The sequence below is a fragment of the Ambystoma mexicanum genome, chromosome 14, assembly GCF_040938575.1.
Source record: "Ambystoma mexicanum isolate Mex_15411 chromosome 14, UKY_AmexF1_1, whole genome shotgun sequence".
Taxonomy (NCBI): domain Eukaryota; kingdom Metazoa; phylum Chordata; class Amphibia; order Caudata; family Ambystomatidae; genus Ambystoma; species Ambystoma mexicanum.
This window is the reverse complement of record NC_090940.1, coordinates 481,307,859-481,332,616: the sequence shown is the minus strand read 5'-3', so window position 1 is coordinate 481,332,616 and position 24,758 is coordinate 481,307,859. Positions and strand designations below refer to the sequence as shown.

The window sequence follows — 24,758 nt, the reverse complement described above, 5'->3', positions numbered from 1 at the left end:
AGGAACTGGACCATGACCGGAATGGTGCAAAATTAAACTTGGTCTGGGGATCTCTTGAACACTGACAGGGCTGCCAAATACCCTTTGACTGTGGCAACCGTAAGGCCTAAAGAGGTCAGTGACAGAAGGAACTCCATCACTGTGGCGGTGGGGGTAGAGATAGTCTATCGCGTTCCTTGCACCACTCAAATCTTCTCCACCTGCACGCGTACAGCGATCTTGTAGGTGTGCGTGCAGCCAGCAATACTTCAAGTACTTCCTCTGAGAGGTCCCAGTCATCATACCTCATCCTCTCAAGAGCCACGCATGTAGCTTGAGGGAATCCGGGGTTGGATGGAGCACCCAACCATTCGACCGCGTGAGATCTGGATGCCGAGGAAACTGTTGAGGTGGAGACAGATGGTTAGATCCAGGAGATTTGAGCACCATGTTCTCCTCGCCCAATCCGGGGCAATCAGGATCATGGTCACTAGAAATCTCCAACTTCCTGAGAACCCAAGGAATGAAAGTAATCGGAGGGAAGGCGTAATGAAGAGGGAAGGTCCAATCCACCAGAAACGCATCCCCAGGTGTACCGTTCACTGGGAATTCCCTTGAGCATAACTGTTTGCACTTCCTGTTGTATTCTGTGGCGAACAGATCCAGTGCAGGGGTACCTCAGAGAGCTAAGATCTCCTTTAGGACTTCTGTGCACACTATCTACTCATGTGAGACCGTGCTCTGCCTGCTCAGAGTATCTGTCAAGGTGTTCGCTGTCCCCGCCAGATGAACTGCCAAGACCGAAATGTGTTTCTCTCTCAACCAGAACCACAGCTGAATAGCCTCTGTGCAGAGTGGGCGAGAGTGGACGCCACCCTGCTTATTGAGGTAATGCATGGCCACTGTGATGTTTGTCAGGATGAGGACATGCTTCCCACAGAGACGGGATGAAAGCCCTCAGGGCTAACCTGATGACCCACAACTCTACCCTGTTGATATGCCACTTGGCTTCTGATGAAGACCAGAGGCCGCTCACCTAAAATTCCTCTCAGTGGGCGCCCCAACCCTTCAGGGACGCATCCATGACCACTGGGGCCAAGGAGGTCAGAAGGATTCCCCCGCCAACAGATTGCTGTGCATGTTCCACCAGCCAAGTCCGCGGACTACCTGGCTGGACACTGAAAGGCGAACCGTGAGTGCTCCTAGGTACTAAGACCACTGGTCGCTCAGGAGCCATTGAAGGGATTGCATACGCAGCCTGGCCTCTGGCACTAGAAAAATACAGGAGGCCCCAAGTCCCAATAGGCGGAGGAAGGAAGCCGCTTGAAGAGTTGCATGGCTTCGGAAACCGCTGCACCATCTGGGCGATGTTGCAGAGACTCTCCTCAGGAGGAAAAGGAACACGTTACTTACCTGTAACTGTTGTTCTCCAGCATGGGTCTGACATGGATTCACATGCTCATGAATATTTCCAGTCAGGCCGGGAATCCTCAGTAAAAGAGAAAAAAAAAAGTTTCACTTTCGTTGATAAACCGTCTTTCTCCTATAAACCAATCACTGAGCTTTGGGTCATACTGCCCCCAGCCAATGAATGCCCTCTCCCTAAGCCCTACTGGCAGCCATCTTCAGATTTGGTAGCACGTAAAGTGGCACTATGACCAAGAAGTGCCGCAGAGGGGCAGGACGGAGGGTTCACATGTGAATCCATGCCAGACCCATGGTGGAGAACAACAGTTACAGGTAAGTAACCTGTTCCAACTCCAGCATGGGGTCTGTCATGGATTCACATGCTCATGAATAAAGAATACATACATAGGAGTACATACATACACAACCACGGGAGGTGGCAAGGCTCAATAGAAGCAATTGCTCTTACCTCCTCACCAGGCTCACCTTCAGGTGAACAGGTTGCATAGCACTGCTTGGCCTACTCTGGACTCCTCCCTGGAATCCCTGTCGACGGAGTAGAATATCGTGAAGGTGTGCGTGGACATCCACGTAGCAGCCCTGCAGATGTCCAGCAGGGGCACACCAGACAGGAACACAGTCATAGCAGCGATCGCTCTGGTAGAATGGGCTCTCGCACGGCCAGGCAGCGGTCCATTTGCCAACCGGTGACAATGAGTGATACAGCCGGACAGCCAACTGGAGATGGAAGCCCTGGACAAGGCCTTCCCATGGTTCACAGGACCAAAGTTCACAAACAGCTGAGACGTCTTCTGGAAACTCTTCATGCAGGGCACATAAAACGTCAGCACTCGAGCCACATCCAGCGAGTACAAATTCCTTTAAGCCGGCGACAAAGGCATTGGAAAAAACAGGCAACACCAGGGGTTAGTCGAGATGAAATTTTGACAGAACATTGGACATGAAGGAGGGGTGCGGACGCAGCACCACCCTCGTCTTGTGGAAAGTCAAATAGGGCCGATTACAGGACAGGGCCAGGATCACACTCTAATGGCAGAGGTGATGGCCAAGAGGAAAGTGGTCTTCCAAGAAAGGAACTTCAGAGGAGCTTGATGCATAGGCTCGAAGGTGGCCCCCATGAGCCTCGTCAGCACCACGTTGATTTCCCACGCCGGGGCAGGAGCCTTCACCGGCGGGAACGATCGGAACAGTCCTTTAATGAACTCCTTCACTAGACAGTGTGACCAAAGAGAAGATCATCCCCGAGACCTGGTATAGCGCGAGATAGCCGCCAGATGCACCTTGGAGGCGTGAGCCAGCCCCGACTTTGCCAACAACAAGTATGGAAGGACTGGGGGGGGCCGTGACCCTCAGAGGGTTAATCTTCTGCGACCGGCACATAGTCGCCAAACGCTTCCATTTGTGCCTGTAGCACTTAAGAGTCGACCTCGCACAGCAAGGACCTCCCTGCAGTCCGCCGGCAGCTCGTACTCATCAAACTAATGCTGCAGGAGCCAGGCCTTCAGTTTCAGCGATACTGGGTTGTGGTGTAGGATTGCGCCTCCTTCCCGGGCGGGCAGATCCACAACCACTGGTCGCATGAATGGTGGTGCCACTGACATGCTGAGAAGGTTCGCGTACCGGACCTGCCTCAGCCATGCTGGTGAGACGAGGATCATCCTGCACAGAGCCCGCCTGATTTGACTGAGGACTCGTAGTAGTAGAGGCAACAGAGGGAACGCGTACAGGAACAGACCTTCCCACAGGAAGAACGTGTCGTCTCCTATGCTCACCAGCTGGGGGAACCAGCTGGCGAACCTCTGGCACTTGGTGTTCGTCGCAAGTAGATCGCTCTGGGGTCTGCCCCACCTGAGGAAGAGGCTATCCATGAAGCTCCCACTCATGTCAAGAGAGCAGCTCCCTGATGAGCGAGTCAGTGCCCGTGTTTTTTACTCCAGCAAAGTGAAAAGTAACACAAAACATCCCCTGAGTGACGGCCCAGTGCCACAGCTCCTGCGCCTCTCTGGAGAGCGCTGGGGACCTGGTGCCCCACTGCTTCCTGATGTAAAACATTGTGGTGTATTGTCCGTGAAGACCCTCACCACCTTGCCCTAGAGGGACTGAAGAAATGACTTGAGGGCCCAAAACAGTGCCCGCAGCTCCAGGACGTTGATGTGGAGCTCCTTCTCCTCCGGCAGCCACAGGCCTCTGGCGTGGAGCTGTTCGTTGTGGGCTTCCCAGCCCTCCAAGGAAGCGTCCGTTGTGGTACGGAGGGCCCTGGAAGGCCGTGCCCCAGAGATGTTGGAGCGTACACCCCAACACCTTATCGCTCGACGCAACTCCTCTTCGAGAACAATTCTGTCTTTGAAGCTTACATCCAAGAATTCCTGGAGTGGTCGCATCCGCAGCCTGCAGAGCCTGATCAGGCAGATACACAACATCATGCAGAGCAGCGACTTGATGGTCCTCACTGTGTCGATCTTCAGTGCAAACAGCCATTGCACCTTGCCCAAAATGGCCGCTATCCTCTCTTCCAAGAGGGCTGCCAGGCAAGACAGTGTTGAGCATGGCCCCCAGGAATAGCTCATCCTGAGAGGGATCCAAGCAGGACTTTGCATAGTTCAGTGAGAACCCCAGATCTGCCAGCAGTCTCTGTGTGAATGACAGCGATGTCCCTTGATTTGGCCCAGATGAGCCAGTCGTTGAGGTATGGGACATCATGAATTCCCTGTAGGCGCAGATGGGCCGCCTCCGGAGCCAGGCACTTCGTAAAGACTGTGGGCGCAGACTTCAGTCCGAAGGGGAGAGCCTTCAACTGGTAGTGCTTCCCTTGTACGATGAAGAGCAGGAACTTGCTAGGTTTATCATGAATGGCGACGTGGAAGTAAGCGTCCTCTAGATCCAACGACGACAGGAAGTCTCCCTCCTCCAGTTGGCCGAGCACGTGCTGCAACGTGACCATCCTGAATTTTTGGGACTTGATGTACTTGCTGAGTCGTCGTATATCAAGAATGGGCTCCAGCCACCGGTCTTTCTTACTAGAAAGCATCTTGAGTAAACTCCGGAGCCCCAGAGTTGCTTCGGAACAAGCTCTATTGCCCCCTTTTTTTTTTTTTTTTAAACATGGCCCGAACCTCCAGCAGCAGCTGACGGATGTGTTGTTCCTCCCGGGCCACCATTGGTATTCACGGACACTTTCGTTGAAACTCCTAAGTGTGTCCGTGGGCGAGAGGGTCCAGCACTCATCAATCGGTGGAGATTTTTTCCCCACGCACTAAGTTCACCAGCCGGCCTACCACCGGGGTGTAGGATTGGGGGTCAGACATCCTGGCCGGTTCAGTCTTGCTTGGAGGCTGGCGCACCACCTTGGGAGCCTTGATGACGACGGCCAACTCTGAAGGCCTTGCAGCGACCCCTGTAGGATTCCTGGGTCATGGAACGGGAGGGCTGGCGGTAAGAAGACAATACGCCGCCTAAACCTTTGAAGGTCTGCCCGACTTCCCTCCTGAGGAATGAAAGGACGGACAGTGCTGTTGCAACATGGCGCGGGTCGTCTGTGTCAGTCTTGATGGCCTGAAGAGATTCATCGATGGCCTTTCTGAAGAGATTGTCTCTGACCGGCATGTCTGGACCTCTTGCCTAAAGTTGGTGGCCTTCAGCGAGCACAACGACGGAGGAAAAACACAGTTTCCCATCTGGTGCAACCTCGTGTCTGCAATGTCCAGGGCCACGGTAATGGCGTGGTCCGACGCCACCTCGCTTTCCTGAAGGGTCTCCATCGCCTCGACCCGTTTGTCTTCAGGGGGGGATGTCTAGGATCGGAGCCATCTTGTACCATAGCTCCCAGTCATACCTGGCCAGGATAGCTAAAGCGTTGGCCGCCTTGACCATCATCGCAGCCGACTAGATGACCTTTCTACCCACGGCATCCAACTTCTTCCCCTCGCTGTATGAGGGAACAGAGGCTGAGGATGAGGGGTTGGACGACTTCTTCCGTGCAGCAGCCGAGACCACAGAGTCCAGTGATGGCTGTGACCCAAACACTTGGGTGCAGACTCGGGAACCAGCCAAGTCTTTTCAAGCAGGTCCATTTTTGCTGAGGCTGATGCAGGGTTCTTCAGCAGCACCAGCCCCTCATCCCAGACGTCGTCCAGGAGGGGCACTGCCAAAATGGTCTTCCTTTTCACCTCCCGGCGTTGATACAGGAAGAGTTTCGATGCTCGGGCGATCATTGAGTGGAAGGAACCCACTTCGTCCGGGGGAGAAGCCCTTGGTGGCGTAGAGATGCCACCGTCATCGGTATCCGTCGTCATTATGTCTGTCCCTGCATTCCCTAGGCTGGAGTGGAGGGTGCCTCTTTCTTTGGCAGTGGTGGCCCCGGTCTCAACAGGGTTGTCATCGGTGCCGGTGCCATTGGCATCCTCTTCTGAATCCCTGACACTAGTGTGTCATGGGGGTCAGTCAAACATTTTGGCCTCGCATTCGTGGCATCGATTGGAGCCCGAAACCCAGTGGGATGACATGTCAAGGTTTCTGAAGAAAAAAAAAAGCATACAAAGTACAATAAGAACATTGAGTAAAATAGAGTTGTGTTCCTGATGCAGCGCCCAAGCGCATGGAAAAAAGGAACTGAAGCATGGGGCGTGGTGACGTGGTATATATATGACGCCTGTCGTCCCGTCCAGAGCCGACGATAGAGAGCCAAACAAGACGGATCGATGGGCAAGTCGAGGCCCACTATGCCCCCTGGTGAAAAGTTTCTGAACAGCGAAGCTGAGGAGGTGGCTATCAATCATGAGGACTCTGCGTGAGAAAAGCAATCCATTGAAAGGCAGAGAATTCGGAGGCAAAGGAGGCAGGCTTGGTAGACAGAAGGTAGCTCTTTCAGGAACCTATGCATGCTATATTCAACAGCTCAAAAGGATAGACTGAGCCGGCTGAAATGACAATGCAGCTTGGCATTTCCCTGCGCAGGAGTGCAACAGGACACACCCTATCCTAGAACTTGAGGAGACGAGACAGGAGCTGGAGTAGAAGACTGACAATAGGGGTGGCGAGGAACTCAATAGCACACCCATTAAGAAACAAAACGGAGCAGTCTTTCCCGTGGAGAGGTTGGAGTGTTGATCCTCATTGACACCTCGGTGGCCTTTGATACTGTGAATCATGGCATTCTGTTGACCCGTCTGGAGCCGGCAGGGATTAAGAGGGCTCTACTGGCATGGTTCAATTAATTTCTTGCAGAACGCACAGTTTTTTCAGGCTTGTCGCCCTACACCTCCCACCCCAGCGCTCCCCTGTGGTGTTTTTGAGGGGTAGGCTCTTTCCACTCTTTTGTTTAATCTGTATCTGTCCCATTAGCAGACTTTATCTTGGAGTGTAGAGTTCTATTCTATACCTATGCCGATGAGACAGAACTGGTGTTTCGTTTGACTCCCCTACGACAGTCTCCTGTCAACTAAGAAACTGCTTTTCTACTATAGGCAGGTGGATGTTTGACAATTGGCCAAAACTCAACAGGGAAAAAAATGAAGTGCTGGTGTTTGGTCCCCAGGTATCAACCAGTTCCTGGAGGTCTCCCTTTTGGCCTGCCTCTCTCGGCCTCTGTCCAACACATAGTACATTTGTGAAAAGCTTGGGGGTGATGCTTCCGTCTAGCAGCTCTCGTGAAGCCCAGATTACAGCTGTCTGGCAAACTTGGTCTTGAGAAAGATTTTGCTGCTGTTCCCGCTTGACAGCCGGACCAAGATAGTCACCTAATTGGATCTCTGGATCATTGCACTGGGATCCATTTAGTACAGCCAAAATGTCTCATACTTCAAAATTAGCCCCTTGTGCCGGTTTGCTGTGCCAAATTCACTGGTTACCGGTGATGGCCCGAAATGAGTTTAAGACTCTGTGTTACTCACTGGGCTCTCCATGACAGGGGTGCTAGCTACCTCAAAGTAATAGAGTGTTACCATCCCACTAGATGTCTTTGCTCATCCTCTCTGGTGCTCCTTAGAGTACAGAGTTATCAGAGAGCCCAGTCAGGTGGTCGCTCCTTCTCGGTACTAGCCCTTACTCTATCGAATGTGCTGCCGCTATGATGAGTCTCATTGAGAAGTATCTTCCTTTCCTTAAGACACTTCAAATTCTTTAATTGGCTGCCTTTTACATTTCTAGGCCCCCCCTTAATGTTTGCTTGCGCTTAGCGCCTAGATTCCTAAGAGCCTTAGTCAAGCTTTATACATTTTTTGTTACTAAATTAAGTTGCTCCTGGCTCAAACGAATCCCTCTTAGGGTATGTGGCTTGCTTAGAAAAGCAGAGGTCAAAAGAAAGGAAATACCTGGGACATGGCCAGTAATTACCTAGTAAATTGTTTCAGGACAATCAGGGTCTAAACAAGGGCAATAGGGTTGTTGCGAGAAAGCCAATCTGTCAGTATTAAAGTGCACGGCATACCAATCAGCTGTGGATAAACTTAGATTAAGTGCAGTTTAGAGGAAAGGACCGTCTAGCGTTGACACTGTCATTTCTGCCCGTACTGAACAGCACACCTGGATTCCGGAGTCCAATTTCGGTATAATAGGTAATCCGATCTTCCAGAGACGGAGGTAAGGCCTTTGGTTATAGTCTGGATACGTGTAATATGTTCCAGGGGTTTTGAGCAAAATCCCTAAAACTGTTAGGCAGTTGATCTGCAGTGTATTGCAAAGGAGAGACAGTAACCCTTAGTCACAACCTATTACACTTATGCGTGGAATAAAGAACCATGACATGCCTCGCTTGACAGGGATATTCTATGGCCCACCGGAGTATGATGCTTTAAGTCTTCTTTAAAAAGGGCGTGCATCAGCAGCTAAAGAGGGCACTGCAGAGGCAGCGAACCAAACCTATGCACTCTTCAGTCTATGCCCAAGGTAGGGGGACGGTGCAGCTGCTGCTGGCCCGAGGGCACGTGTCCCCTGCATGGGAGGTGAAGGGCTAAAACCCTGCAACTCCTCTTGCCAGTGGAGAGGGTTGGTTTGACAGTGATGACAGCTAAGCTCAAGGATTTCACTGTGACCTTAATGGTCTGCAACATTTGATGGGCCTCATCAGCATTGGCCCCAAAAAGTAACATCTGTCAAAGGGCATTTCCATCCAAGAACTGCCTTCTGAGTCCTGTTCCAGTGGCTATGGAACTTGCCGCAGAGTCTGCTGTGGCAAAGTCTGACCAACATTTGGCACGTAGCCTTTGACATCCCTACAATAACATTGAGGCCCTCCCTCATGAACCAGACCAGGAGGTTCTCTGCTGCCAAAAGCCAGATACCAAATGAAAATATGTATGCCTTTCGTGTAAAGCTACCGGATGGGAGCACTATGTGCCCCCAAACACCCAGACTCTTGCTCTACCTGCCAGGTGCTAAATAGGGGAAGAGGTGTTTTTCAGATTGGCCATAGCGGCCTACATCACCAAACATTATGTGGAATCATGGATATGGAGGAATGATGGCTTTCACAGTGCCTGGCAGGGTTTCTGGCCAAGGTCTTGGGTCCACTGCATGGACAAAATCTGGCTTTCACCAGGCCTCCAACACGGGGGTCTCCATTGCCAGATTAAAGGGCAGCAATTTCTCAAAGGGCCTCATGCAGCATATCAGTTAGTTTGAACTGAAACTTAGGCTTGGTGGGTGTTGACAATCCCAGCATTTCCACCACTTTAGCAATCATCTTTTAAAAAGACGCACACAGCTTCCACAGGACCGGATGGATGTCCAATTACAGGGGGATGTTGAGACAGCTGGCATCCAGTAAACTTAGAAGCCAGGTGCATCAGATCATCCCCCTTACCATAAAATTCCCTCTGGTTCCATCTTAAACAGGATAGGATTTCCCTCTTCCTTGAAGATTTCCGACATTTTGACATAAATCTGCACATCAGAAGCTGGGCATGCTCCAGAGGTGCGCCGATACTCGGGTCAGATCTGTTGTGTTTGGAGCCGGTGCAGACAAGCCATTTGGCATGTGGTTGCTGTCTTGCAAGGGGCCCCTACCTTTGCTTCTAATCGTGGTGGTCCCTGTTGATCCTGTTGAGGGCATGGTGAAGCTGTAAAACATCTTGAGCTAGAATTCTTTCCATTCTTCTGTGGTGGAAGATTAATTGGAAAAAGGTACCTCCGAGTACTATTCCTCTGATGAGCCCCTATAACTGTGGCTCATCATTTTCTAGGAGGAAGAAGAATGCCTAGAGGAGTTACTTGGAGAGTGGGACCAATTGCTGTGCTGCTGCTTTTTATCCTTCTGGAACTTCAGGAGGTGTTCTTTTGCCATCCCTGCGGCAAAAGGTAAAATTAGTTTTGTAGCAGGCTTCAAAATGGCCTTATGGTGGCATGAATTGGCAGAACCTACAATCAAGCATGCCATGGACCTCCCCTAAACACAGGCAAATCTAGTGGTGGTCGAAGACCAACATCTCTACACCTTAATCCGTACAGGGCTTGAAGTCCAAGGCATTCCACGGGGTGAGACATGATGCAGTCAAATTGCTAGACCAGGTGTTCCCTAATTGTAAAAAGAGTGCGCAGAAAAAAAATTCACTCATGTCACAAGGAATGAAAGTTCTAAATATAATGGCACCAACATCACATATAGCGTGGAGCACTTCACAGCGCCAAGCAGGCAGCTGCCCCTGGAGGTAGCATATCACAGACGAGGAAACTATGGGAGGAAGGAATCCATTACAAAAAAACACTTAAGATGATTTGACCAGCGTTTAAAGAGGGGACAAATAACCATTAAAAGACAAGTCCACCAAATTTCTACACTGGACTCAAAAAAGGGAGGGTTCACCTTTGATGAATCTCGCAAAGAGGTCACAGTTGACTGGATGATACACAAGTAGAATTTAAAACAAACAATTAAATACCTGTTGATGCTTGATAAAGAAATGTAATGTTAAACCAGCAGAAAATAAGTACAAACTGTTGACAACAAACAAATCAGAGGGAAACAAATTAATTGTGCTGTTTTTTTATTGTGTTTTCAATGGAGAAATACATCATCTGTTTACAAAATAGCTCTTGAAAAATACAAGGAGTACAGATACTATAAAACAAAGCAAACTCCAGTCGTGAGACGATACGTACATCATGCGAAAGCAACAGTCTGATCTCCGGATAATGAAAACTATATTTAAAAGGTTGCTGCACAGAAAATCCCAAGTTTCTGCCTAGCAAAACAGGGGCCCAAATGCATGAAACTGAATAAACAAACTGAAAACTGTTTCTCTGTGATGAGACTAAATTTGTGCGTGACAAAGATGCCCTTAACTTCATAACTAATGAAATTGCAAAGACATCTTGGTCACAGGAGAATAATCTGCTATGCTTTACTATTCCTTGTATGGCTGGGCATCAGAAGAATACAACTGGACAATAGTAGTTTTGCAATCACAGGGGAATAAAAAAACTAAAGACAAATTGACAACACTGGCTAAAAAAGTAAATGCAGGTTTAAGAAGCAGTTTAGATAAACTGCAGATTAAACAGCATGTTATTCATTCAAACTACTTTCATATTTTCACTTGTATCCATTTTGTGAGGGTAGTCAGATGCATGAGGCATGGCAAAGGGAGTACAAGAGTCTTTTTAAACATGCTTAACCTTCTACTAAGGCGCTTGAAGTGATATCTTATTACAACAGAAAAGGGATATGCACTTATTTGATCTACATCTCATTTTATTAATCCTCTCATATTTCCTAGATTCTATTTGGTGATAATTATTGAATAAAGAAAAAAGAGAGCAGAACATATTGGGTTCACACGTTTGGTGGAATATGAATTATCTTAAATCTGTTCCATGTAATTCAATATGTAATGGCTGTTGACAAGAAAGTGTAGCACAAATTATAAAATGTTCATTAAAATCTATGGGCCAAGAAAAGTATGAAAGAGGAAGATTTGTATATTTAAAATTCCAAATAGTTTAATGCAGAAAGCAACTTTACAGAGTGTACAAAAACTGTATTTCATAGTTCGTGCTAAATTACCCATCAAGGCAAGATATGTCATGGGCATAGCTTATGTGCTACACCTCTTTTTTAGCAGTGGAACCAAGCCTAGTGATTGTGTCATATGTGGCCACAAAGGTTTTTCATTGTTTATTCTACATTGCTTGCTTCAATGTAGAAGCTTTAATATGCACTGCTGTGATCCCACCTGGGTATAAAAGCTGGGGAAAAATGCACTTTGTAAATAAACTTTTCTCCTGCAGGGTACCATAAACTATCTTAAGAAAAATCACTCATGTCAATGACAAATATTTTTACATGTGGCCACAGATCTGTAAGCATCAAAATAATTACATAAGTTAAAAAACAGAGGAAATATATATATATTTCTTGAAGACTTGCCAGATACCCTCTTAAGTGGGAAATACCCTTTAAATGTTGCAGCTTATTTTAAAGAAAAGCTGCAGCATTGCAATTTTGACTGAGTTACAAGGTTTGACATTGATACCGTGCCACTTAAATACAGCTGTCCTGCACTATCCATTTCTTTTCATTATAGGTATCAAACTTTCAAAAAGCAACAAAAATATGACAAGAAGCTACAGATCTAAAACTAACCTCACCCCCCTCCAGTTAAAAAATGAAAAAAATTACATAAAAGTGCATCATCAGTTGAAATAATTCCTACGTCAGATGTATTGCAAATGAACAATCTAGCCAAAAAGTGTCTAGCATTGACACATTCTGTTTTTAAAGGCAGTAATCCCACAAAATATTCAAAACGTAACTGTTGCCAACAGTAATTGTTATCCCGCTTTGGATACTAACCTGGACTTTAGACAAAGCGGTGATTACAACCCAGGCTATGAGGTTCTTAGATTATACTCAAATCCATTTTCAGTCACAGTCTATTCTTGTAACCTCATTTTGCTTTTAGCAGAAGACATGTTGAAGTGGTCAAATGGTTTATAGACCGCCGGATGGTGGTTTCCTTGCATTTTATCGATTCAATTTCAGTTTTATGGAATTCTTGACAACGAGGATAGGATTTTCAGGGAGAGCAGGAATATCAGAGAGGTCTGTACTGGATGATCTCTGAAAAACAGGAGGCACCGAAAGATGCAACACAGTACGTTATAATGATGGAATAAAATCCTTAGCACAGTACATTTGAATAGCCCAGTACCATAACAAAACCTGATTTTACTTCCCGATACACCCAGATACATCAATAATTGTTGCTGCGTTGCTAGTAGGTGGATTATAAGCACACTATACACTTGCCACATTACTGACTGCAACAGCAAATTTTCTATTACCTATATTAACTCCAAGCCGGAGTGTTCAGATGGATTTTCAGAAGCAGACTTGTGAGCGGGTTCAGAGCTGTCAATCCAGTGTGTGAACAAGGTTGACACTTAAATGCAGAGGAAAGCTTGGATTGGCTGCACTAGAGTCTTCAAATTGGCTGTGGACGGCTGTTCTTAGACAGTGCCTTTTTGAGGTATCACATACCTCAGAAATAACAATGAAATTGGGCTGGCACCTCTGGTTGGCGCAATTTCGGATTAAACAGATCTGTCCTGTGGGATGTTTCAACCCACGCATACAAGATCATTGTGCATTACAGACATGGGAAAAATCATAATGGCCGCCGGAAAGCATGCTGCTGGCCAGAAATCACCAGAAAGTGTGCAGTGAGAACCTGACAGACAGGCTGCCATCTTCTTTTGCCTCTGTCAGTGTTAATACAGGAGACCATGGCCAGCCCCATCCTTTGGCTGCCCACAGAACAAAAGCAGACAAAGGAATACAGAGCTGTTCAACAATTCATTTTCTTGATTGTCAAAATTGCTAAAATCATGGGCATGAAACCACCAAAAAATAATGCAACTTCTGGTTGGATGTTCTAGATTACTCTACTGCAGAATCCACATCAATACAATGTTAGCAAGGATCATATGCTATCAAGTAAAATCCCCTTTTTGAAATGTATTAATTTAAGGCAGCTGTCAAAAATGGGTGCAATACCGGTGCCCGCCACTGACTGGCGCTAGCAATCTAAATACTGACAGGAGACTTGTATTTCAGGAGCTAAACAGTGAACCCGAGTTAGCTGGGACTTCAAAGGCTTGCTTGTCCATGAGAAGTCTTCACACCTGGTCATCTTAGCAAGAAGGCAGGAAATCACAAGGTTCTGTTAAACAAATGGAGTGGCACCCTGGACTGATGCCCTGCTAGCAGGAAAAACCAGACAAAGGATTCCTTCAGCTGAATAGGGTATGCTGATTTTGGGTGTTAACTGTCAACACTGCTCTGGGGGAAGGCAAGACATCTGATCTCCGAGTCAAGCCAAGTTTCTAGGGGTGGGGACAAACCAATGGGTGTACTGCAGTGGGGGCAAATGTATGTTTTATTAAATTGCTTATAAAATATTGTATCAAGCTGACAGAAATGTACAATTTGGGGATTCTTAATATGAAAAATGCACCCACGATTTGAGACTAAGATGAACGTTGTGGGATGTTCTGAGGCCAAGCCCTGTAATTATTAATATTGTAACATCTGTGTTTATGCTAGAGACCTCAAAACTTACTGTAATATGCCCAGAGAGGGTGTGTACCTCCGTGTCAGATTTGATGAAAAACCAATATGGCAAAACCCACTAAAAGCGCAAAATGTTGTCATTTCTGAACCCAAGCTCGTAGAAACATGTGACTTGAACCGAACTGTACCTTAAGAAATCTGTCATGCAATTTAGGTAATATTAACAAGTTGTGTATCTTGTAATTATGTATTTTATGAAAAAGATATGCTGTACGGACACAAAGGGGAGTGTCCTTTCCTTGAGCCCTAAAGATGATACCTGATGACTCATTCTGACTCACAATTCCCTTCTCCAGTCAGGTCACAGTAAATCATTTAACCTATCAGGATCCTCAGAGGGTTGGGCATAGAATGTGAGCCTTCCCACCCACTTTCAAAAGACATAAAAAGAGCCACTGAGACCCAGATAGGGACATTCATTTTTCACTCTTCAATCAATTTCTGCGCAGCACGCTGCCCAACCATATCCAGAACTTAGACTCCAGAACTTGAAGCAGGGAGGCCTGAACCAAAAGCTGAATCCTTCTCAGCAGGCCTCAGAATCCAGCAACCTAACTAAACTATTCAACAGCCGGGCGAGCTGTTTTGATTCTGGATAGAACCCTGTGCCAGAACCATATCCAGACCGCTGTGCCGTGCCGATAGCAGACCCAGACCAGACCACTGTGAGCAGAACCAGTGCCAAAGACTGTCCGGAGAGAGAACCCGCAGCCCAAACCTGACCAGATCCGTGACGAGGTCACATTCCTTCCAAAATTAGGAGTGAGTATCCAGCCAGAACTGTACAGAATCAATCTCTTAGTCTAAAGTGATCCATCCCATCCATTTCAACCTGTCCAGAACTGCATAGAAATCGTGCATCCATTCTGTGATTTCAAAGCTGCAAAAGTGACATCTGTCATTCTGAAATCTTGACTTAATTTCTGAAAATCTACCTCCACAAAAACGTCTATCTTTTGAACCGTAGGTCCTAGAAGCGAGATTTAACTGTCATTTTAAAGCTAACAACCCAAGCTTTCCAGCACAACCTCTCAACTCCTTATAGTTTTTCCGTAATCGCGGTTCACGCACTCGGAAAAAGTGCAGCGAATTGCAAGTTGGCTCAATTTCACCACTTGTAAAAACAGCTGCTTCTTGCTTTCCACTGCTGGAATTCGTTTTCACTCTGATAAATCATTCATGAATCATTGCTAGTGCTGACCTGAACTAATTCAAAGTAGCTGTCACCTACCCTGAATCTCCAATAGGGAATTAAAATCATTTTTAGCATATTTTTCACTTGATTGCAATCACATTTAAAAGTATTTGGCCTTTGTTTTAAAATCATCCCTTTTCTCAAAGCTTGCTGGGGGGAACGGGAACTGAACTGCTTCCTATTGTATTCCTGAAAACCTGTGTGCCCTCATTTCCATCTCGTCATATTGCATAGGGGGGAGTGAGTTGTAACAAAGGAAAAAGTGATCAGATTATCTCTTGTTGAAACCATATCCAGTTTATTTCTGTGCTGCATTCTTTCTCATCATTGCTTTTCCTTGAAACCATACAAAGTATTCTCTGCTACCTTATCCTTTCTATACCAACTCCTAAGTAATTAAAGAATTGTGCTACTGTAGATTATCCATTGTTGATCACTGTTATATTCATAAGTGTACTATCAAATATTAATTTATTCATAAAAGTGTGATATATAGTTTAATTTGTCCAATAAACCTTTTAATTTGCAAAACAAACCTACTTCTTGGCTCAGTGAGGTCAGGGGGATTCAAAGAGGGACGTTATATAAGGGTTTATCATCCAGATTTAAGAACTTAACATACAAATATATGAATAAGATCTTCCCCATTGGGCATCCCAGACTAGGCATTGACTTAGTTGGAGTGCTTGATTGAAGTCACTTACAGTCCATTAAATAATTCAAAAATACAAGCCTCGGTTAGTTGATTATCAACTGACTTGTTTATTCAATTTGGAATCTTATTAAAAAGGGCCATATAGCACATGCCCGTTCTCCCGACACATATTTCGACCAATGCTTGGTCTTTCTCTAGGCTGGGCTAAATATCATAGTGTCATTGCTTAATTTACTGGTCAACATTAATACATCTTATAGCCATATGCTTCTCATTTGGTTTATTGTATGTTGCAAACTTGATATGGATAACCTTCAACGTTAGTTCTAAGGTATATGGAGTCTCTGTGTTACCAAAGGACTCAGCAGCGCTCCGGGTGATCGGGATCGCTGAAGTCCTTCGGTTGACGCTTAGTCTAGACAAGCAAGATCACATTAACATGTGCTGACCAGTAAGGCCAAGTTCAGAAGCTAAGGGTTGGTGTGTACGTACAGTTAAAACATATAATTTATTAGGCATTAAAAACAATAAGCAGGCAAAACTCACGTAAATCGTATCGCAATACACGTGCACAGTTGGTAATCTTCAATAAAGATTACCAAAACTTACCACTTAAACAGAATATAGGCAGTTCAATCAAGTAAAGCAACTTTACTGCAGCAAATAAAGTGTAAATAATACATTAAAGCAAAACCATGCACCCTGCCCCAAATATAAGGCACATTCAACAATAGCAGTCCTTCCCGAGACAGATGCTGACAATGTTGACCTGCGAGTCTGAAGTACCAAGCGCTTCACAGCCAGTCAGGGGTCAAACTTACTTGCCCGACCAGGATGCAGACATATGGGATAGGTTCCTACCTTTAACATTGGGCCCACAACGTTAGGAAGGCTTTCTCTAGAAGCAACCTTTCCTCCATATTCTATGGACCCCTGAACTTTTTTGCTGTTTTACCCATGCTCTGGACTTGTTACAGTGCAGTGAAGCCTTCAGCTTCATTGCACTGGCCTTTTGCTCATTAGTTACGGGATAACTGGCTAGTCCTTCAGATTGTCCGTACAGGGAACTACGTTTTCCTTTGTCTTTTACTTTGTTGCCTGTTAACTTTTTATCAATGCACAATGCATCTTCCAAAGCAGTAAAATGGGGTTTCTTTTTGTGTGACCCTAGACTCCACTAAATGGTTTTTGCGGTTACCTATGATGTGCTTAAGGACAAACTGGAGGCAGCAGTGAATTTTTGGCAGTTTTGACTATATTTTACTAGCGTTTGGCATCCAACTGTGGCTAGTGTCCTACTCGTGGTCGTGCCAAAAGGTTTTTTGTTTGTACATTGTCCATATTGTGTTTTTGCCTTCTTCCTGCCCTTTCAGGTCAGGAAAATCCTTGTATGGTCATGCACTTGATCGGGAAACAAAGGTTTTGCGGGCTAGTGCAGGGCATGTGTGGGAGGAGCCAGGAAATGGGTGGGGCTGCCTGGTCCCAATTCACAACCTGGCTCCAGAAAGTCTGATGTGCATGAGACCCACAGTGGTCCCCGATTGGACCACAACTGGTGTGCATGTGTGGGGCAGATCTTGCCATAGGAGGGCTGAGTCTGATCACTCACCTGACTTTGGATAAGAAGAGGAGCTCTACATCCATTCCAGCAGATCTGAAGGAGCAGCCAAGTATCCTGACAAGCCGAGCAGACAAATGATCCAGAGACAAACTTGACTAGATCTGGCAGGCAAATCTCACTGCTGTCCACGAGAAGTCATGTTTGGTGACTGACCTAAGGCCTTCATTGGTGCTTCAACACTTTGGCGTGGTGGGACCAACCATTCCAGACAACCTCTTGTAACCCTGCAAGTGAGCTTGCTCGGAAGTGTCCATGGGAAATCCAGTGGAATGTCCCGCTCGAATTTGGCCTACCAAGATAGGAGCACCGTATTTCCACGTTTGGCCCCAGGGCTTTGGGGGATCCAACAAGATGTCCTTGTTAGGCAAGATTGTATGTAGTAACTATGTGGGAGCCTACACCAGCCTTGTCCTCTAGGCAATAGGTAACCCAACCTTTGGAATAGGCGTGCACTACACAAGTTGCTAGTGGCACTAAGCACCCACTCTTATCTCAAGAGGGGTAAATGTGAGCTGTGGGGTTGCAACAGTTTCACAGTGACAAGGATTCAAATAACACTTGTACTCAAGGTTTTTTGTTTGAACCATTAGGGTATCTGGTCTTCCATCTAATGCCATTGCATCTAGTGCCATTCCATCAATTTTTTTCCATCTAAAAACTTAGCATCTAATGCATTTTTTGGGAGGGGGCATTGAAGGGTTCATTTTTGTTTAGGTGCATTAGAAAGGGTAAAAAATAGGGGTTGGGGAGAACCCCCAAAAAAACCTAAAAAAAGAAAAATGGAAAAAAATTCAATGGAATGGCATTAGATGGAAAGACCATAAACCATAATTATTTATTAATTTAAAAGTCAGTTTTAAAATAAGCCTTCTGACGAGGTGCTGCAGTCTGGCAGACAACACTGCTCATTCCTGCTTTGAACAAGTCTCTCCACTGTCTTCATCCTCGTTGTGGGCAGACCCACTTATAAGGCTTTCCGGGCCTCGGAGCTGGCGAGGAGATGCTCCGGTCTGGCAGCCCGGCGGTTATGGCAGAGATGGCCAGACCACACCGTGCGGATGAAGTGAGCTATCTCCGGAGCGGCTGTACTCGAAGTGACGACTTGTCTGGATCAACTAAACCATCACGGCCTTCACTGAGGCCCACTTTCCCAAACAGCGATGCAACTCTGCTCTTCAGTTGACTTCTTCGATGAAGTGTTCCAAATCAAGGGGTAAGTGTGAGCCTGAGCAACCGACTATAAATCAACCCCCCCCCCCCCCGATTCCACCGCTCCACTCTCCCCACATCACACCCTGTAACATCTACCATGTGCCTGACTCTCCGCCTGCATTAGAGGGAGGTCTGGACCTTTCGGATAGTCCGCCGGGGCTCGAAGCATGTAGGGCAGGACTGTTCGATTGAATGGAGTGACTTGACTCGGGGTCCTCCTCGGTTGGCACTGCCCCCCCCACCCAGACCTATATCGAATAAAGTGGGAGGTAGACTCCCTCAGCCCTGGCGCATCGACGCTTAGACGGCACGCAAGAAACTAGTGCAACAAATCAATCACCTCCAAATCTCCCAAGGCTTCCCCCTTTATCTTTCAGAGAGCCTCTTGCCCCAGCTGAGTCCTCAGGAACTTTACTGCGGACTCCACTACAACCACACCCAATGGACGAGGAGGGGGGCTCTAACTAGCACGCTCTGTGCGACAGACCATGGGTCACCTCCTCCAAAACATTGAAGTCCCCGAGCGATTGTAACTTTAAATCTTTAGTCACGATTGAAACTGAAATCAACCATGTGCTCATCAAGGAGGAATTGGCCAGCCCCTTTTACGAACCAACGGGGTTAAGCAACACCTCACTAACAGAATTGAGCCCGGACACGACCTCTGCCTTACATCTCTCTCAGGCGCCCTCAGATCCAATCGACACAAGTGCAAAGGCCATCTCTATAAATGAACCAGCAAACCGAATTGGGCCCATGCCACGAGAGAGACGAACAAGTTACTTTCTTACCTGGTAACGTTCTTTCGATGGGATGGTCCGACGACGTATTCCATATCTATGACAGGTAATGTCCACAGCTGTGCTGCTTCGGAAAATCTTTGGCGTCTGCGTCCTGCGTCGATGCGCCGTCCCCGAGAACCACCTCCGACGGCCGACGTCACCCGATGTGATAAGTAGGACGCACGACGCCCATAGCATCAGTTATAGTTTTTTCCCAGAACGTGTGCCACCAGTTTCTGCCAGTCAGACACACAAGGCCTTGCGGAACGCAAGCTGCAATCGCAAAAGAAATTCTGCAGCGGGGAAGGCAGGGAGAGCGCGATATGGAATACGTCGTCGGACCATTCCATCGAAAGAACGTTACCAGGTAAGAAAGTAACTTGTTCTTAGAGGGGATTGGGTCCTCTGACGTATTCCATATCTATGACAGACTCCCAAAGCAGTACCAAGCAAGGAGGTGGGAAAGAATTTAGAATACAAATTTAGCATGCCCAATCAAATTGCGGAATAGAGAGTTGCCTTGTCAAAGGCCAGATCTTGCCCTCTGATGGAATCAAGGGAATAGTGACGTACAAAAGTATGTACTGAAGCCCAGTTGGCTGCATTACAGATGTGACGAATAGGAACTCCCCTCTGCAGGGCAGTAGACGCAGCCACTCCTCTGGTAGAATGGACCTGCAAGCCAGCCGGAGGGTCCTTACCCGCCAAGCGGTAACACTCGGAGATAGCTAAAATAATCCAACGAGACAAAGTCTGTTTCGTCACAGCTTGTCCCAAACGCTTTCCAGCGTAACCAATGAAAAGTTGATCGTCCACTCTGACCCGGGACATGCGCCAAAAATAAAAGCTCAACGCTCTCCGAGGATCAAGCCTATGGAGCCTCTCCTCTTCCTTACCAGGATGTGGAGGAGGATAGAACGCCGGAAGAACAACCTTCTGGCTCAAATGAAATTCCGAAACCACCTTCGGAAGAAAAGAAGGACGAACCCCAAGGACAACCCTGTCCTTCTGAAACACAGTGAAGGGTGGCTTAACTGAAAGTGCCTGTAACTCACTCTGCGAGCGGAAGTAACCGCAACCAAAAACGCAGTTTTCAGAGTCAACAGCCTCAAAGGGCAAGAATGTAAAGGCTGAAACGGAGCACCCATAAGAAACTTAAGAACAAGGTTCAAATCCCAACCTGGCACCAAAAAAGGTGACGGAGGGAACACATTAGTGAGCCCTTTCAAAAACTGCAAAATTAAAGGAATCTTAAAATAGGAACACTCTTCAGACAAGCGCTTAAATATGGACAGCGCCGCCAGGTAACCTTTAATGGTCCCCACTTGCAAGCCCCTGTGGGCCAAAGAAAGCAAAAAAGACAGAACCATGGGAATGTCACATTCAAAAGGATCCACATTCTGAACTCTGCACCAGTCGCAGAACTTTCTCCAACAGCAACGGTACAGAGACTTAGTTGCCGGCCGCCTGGCCGAGAGCAACACCTCCATCATGTCTTCAGGGAGGTCCCAATCCTTATACCTCAACCTTTCAGAAGCCAAGCATAAAGATTGAGGGATCTGACCTCTGGATGGAGAACCTGACCCCCCCCCCTCCCGTGAGAGCAGATCGTCTCGGTAGGGAAGACGACGTGGAGGGCAGATGGACAAGTCGAGAAGGTCCGGGTACCACGTCCTCTGGGCCCACGCCAGAGCAATGAGAATCATCAGGGAACCGAACCTCCGTAACACTTGCGGGATGACGGGGACTGGAAGAAACGCGTACAGCAGTGGGAATGACCACTCCACCACGAACGCGTCTCCTAAGGCTCCTTTTGGAGGAAATTCCCATGAGCAAAACCTTTCGCACTTCCGGTTGACACTGGAGGCGAAGAGATCCACTTGAAGGGTCCCCCAAACCGCGAAGATCTCATGGAGAATCTCCTGAGCCAGCTCCCACTCGTCAGAGATCGTGCTCTGCCTGCTCAGAGCGTCTGCCGTCTCGTTGTCTCCGGCCAGATGAACTGCCGAGATCGAAACTTCCTGCTGGATGGCCCAGAACTCGAGCTGCATTGCCTCACTGCACAGCGGAAGTGACCCTGCCCCCCCCCCTTTTGTTGAGGTAGTGCATGGCCACCGTGTTGTCCGTTAGAATCAGGACACTCTTTCCGCGCACAGTCGGCAGAAAAGCCTTCAGGGCTAGCCTGACGGCCCTCAGCTCCAACAGATTGATATGGAGTCTGGACTCCGACGGAGACCAACGACCGCTGACTCAACTCGTTGGCATGAGCTCCCCATCCTGTGAGGGATGCGTCCGTCATGATCGTCACCTCCGGCCAGGGCAGCCAAAATGGGGCCCCCTTCATCAGATTGCCCTGGACAGCCCACCACAGAAGGTCCCCGGCTACCGAGGGCGGCACCTGAACAGGGTCCGACAGCCTGCCGGAGGACAGACCATTGGAGCTTGAGTGCCCACTGCAAAGATCTCATCCGCAGACGAGCCTCTGGCACCAGAAGAATGCAGGATGCCATGAGGCCGAGCAGTCTCAAGAATTCGGACGCTGGGAGATTCTGGGCAAGCTGAAACTTCTGAACCATCTGCTGAATGTGAAGAGCCCTCACCTGAGGAGGAAAACACTGCCCCAGGGACGTGTCGAGCACTGCTCCGATGTACTGGAGCCGCTGCGTTGGTGTCAAATGGGACTTCTTTAAATTGAGGGAGAAGCCCAGCCTGTGAAGGGAGTGGCAGGTGACGGACAGATGATCCAGAACTTGCTTGGGAGAGCTCCCCCTGATCAACCAATCGTCCAGGTAGGGGTAGACGTGAATCCCCCCTTTCCTGAGATGCGCTGCCACCACCCACCATGAGCTTGGTGAAAACCCTCGGGGCGGAGGTCAATCCGAACGGCAGGACCCAAAACTGAAAGTGCGAGTCGCCAACCGCAAACCTCAGGTACTTCTTGTGCTTGGGAGGGATCGGCACATGGAAGCAAGCATCCTTGAGGTCGAGAGACACCAACCGGTCCTGAAGTTGAAGGGCCTGGAGGACTTGAGAAAGAGTCACCATCTTGAACTTGTCCTTCCTGAGGAGTTTGTTCAAACCGCGCAAGTCCATGATGGGTCTCAATCCCCCGTCTTTCTTCGAAATCAAAAAATAAGGGGAATACCATCCCTTGTTCCTCTCCGCTACAGGCACCAGTTCTATGGCGCCTTTCTCCAGCAGGGCTTGAATTTCCTGCGCAAGGAACGGATCCGGACACTTCAAAGAGAGGGTCCGTGGTGGATTGTCATGAGGCCTCTGCCGAAAAGTAAGACAGTAGCCGTGGGTTATGATCTCCAGAACCCACACATCCGAAGTAATGGCTTGCCACTCTACAAGATGCTGCGCCAGCCTTCCCCCAACCGGCGAACCATGGGACCTGGCCTCATGACTGAGTGGTAGCGGCTGCGGCGTTGCCCGAGGGCAAAGAGGCAACTGCCCGAGCGGCCTTGGCACCTTCAGTACCTTTGTTTCCACCTCTGGCACTCTTACGATGGCCTCTTTGACTGCTAGCTCCCCTCACTTTACTGAAGGACGAGTAATAGCGAAAGGAACCTCCCCTCCATTGCTGTCCCTTAGGACGAAAAGGCAGAGGTTGGCGAACTGCAGCGCCCAACGACTTTGCTGCAGCTTTGGAGGTCTGCAACCTCTCAAGGCTCTCGTCAGCCTTGCTGCCAAAAAGGTGTTCACCGTCAAAAGGCATGTTCAGGAGCCGGGACTGCACATCAGGAGCGAACCCAGACTTCCGCAACCACGCAAACCTGCGCATTACGGTGCTCGCCGCCATGGACCGGCTGACACAATCCGCCAAGTCCAAACCCGACTGAACGGCCTCACATATAGCATCCTTGTCACCCTGAACCATAGCAAGGAAACCATCCCGTTCGTCCCCTTCGGGAATATGATTAGCCGTTAATGCAACACAGTTCCACAGAGTGTGTGTGAAACGAGACAAGGCACATATGGAGTTGGCCGCCTGAAGCGCCATACCCTCCGAAGAAAACACTTTCTTTGCCCAGCCGTCAAAGCGTTTGTCGTCCCTATCCGGAGGGATGGTAGGATACTACGCCTGCTTTGCCGGGGCCGTAGCCGCCTGCACCACAAAACTCTCCGGGGTGGGGTGCCTAGACAAGTAGCGGGGGTCGCTACTGGCTGGACGGTATTTTCGCGACAAAGGCTTGCCCACTGCCGGGAGACTCTCCGGAGCAGTCCAAGCTGCCGCCACCCTTCTCTGCAGAGCCATATGAAAAGGCAAAACCGGGTCAGTGGGTGGACCGAGATCAAGGATGTCCGTGAGATCATCCTGAACGAACTCCCCTGGGGGAGCCGACCAACCCAAGTACTCGGTAACCCGAGACATAAGGCGCCGATATGAAGAATCGGCATGAGTGCCAGGCTCCGGCCAACAAAACTCCACCTCCGGAGATGTGTCCAGTCCACTGGCATCATGCACCGACTGCCTCAGGTCATCAAACTGGGTATGGCCCGAGATAAGGTAATCTGGAACCGGAACCAGGCCGCCATCAGAGCCTTCATCACCCTTTGAAATGTACTCCAGGCGGCGAGAGGAAGACCTCTGTGGACCAAACTAGTGCCGGACCTTAGCCACAGCCTTTCTAGGGGCAAACCCCTGCCACGGGGACCCTCCGACACCACCGCCTCGAAAGGCGGCGAGGGCGCCGAACGAGTCGGCGTCGGCAGAAAAGGCGTCGACGTCGAGCGAATGTGCGTCAACGTCAGCTGAGCGCCGCCAGCATCGGCGGCGTTGACACAGCCCTCGAAGCCGGAGCTCCGAGCGTGTCTCTCGACAACCTAGGTGCCGACGACCCCCTCGGAGGCAGAGCCTCGAGAGAAATCATCGACGACCTTGACACCACAGGCGTCGACGTCTTCTTCGAAGACGGCACAGGATGACACAGTCTCGAGCGCGTCGAGGACCGGGACCTCGCATGGGCATGGCGAGAAAGGCTACCCTTGACCGAGCGGGACCTCTCCCGCGAGCCGTGCCGACCACCCGAGCCCGAAGGTGTACGAGCGGTGACCGGTGCCGACCTGCCCCACTCTGAGGCGCAGACGGACCGGTGCCCTGCGATTCAAGAATCGCTAGCATCTGCTTCTCGAAAGAAGACCATTCCTCCGGTGTCGCTTGCATGGAGGGATAAGCGACCCGCCGAAGGGCGGAGTCCTCGGAAGAGGACGGGGAAGGCGACCTATTCCGGCGCTTCCTGGAATGCCTCGAAGAGGCGGAGGAGTGGCGAGACCAACTCCTGGAAGGAGATCCACCGGACTTCCGACAATGATGC

The 24,758-nt window shown here is 48.6% G+C and overlaps 1 protein-coding gene across 3 annotated transcripts in view; it reads right to left on the bottom strand.

Moving 5' to 3' along the window:
• Positions 1-10,368: 10,368 nt before the first annotated feature.
• PAPOLA (poly(A) polymerase alpha) overlaps positions 10,369-24,758 on the bottom strand; it is a 1,157,717-nt gene continuing 1,143,327 nt past the window's right edge. For 2 of the 3 annotated variants that reach the window (XM_069637717.1, XM_069637719.1), the window contains one exon: positions 12,115-12,460. In XM_069637717.1, the coding sequence (XP_069493818.1) occupies positions 12,365-12,460 (96 nt within the window). In that variant the 3' untranslated portion in view covers positions 12,115-12,364. Of the gene's footprint in view, positions 12,461-24,758 lie in introns of all 3 variants that reach the window. The other variant, XM_069637718.1, reaches the window with a different exon arrangement.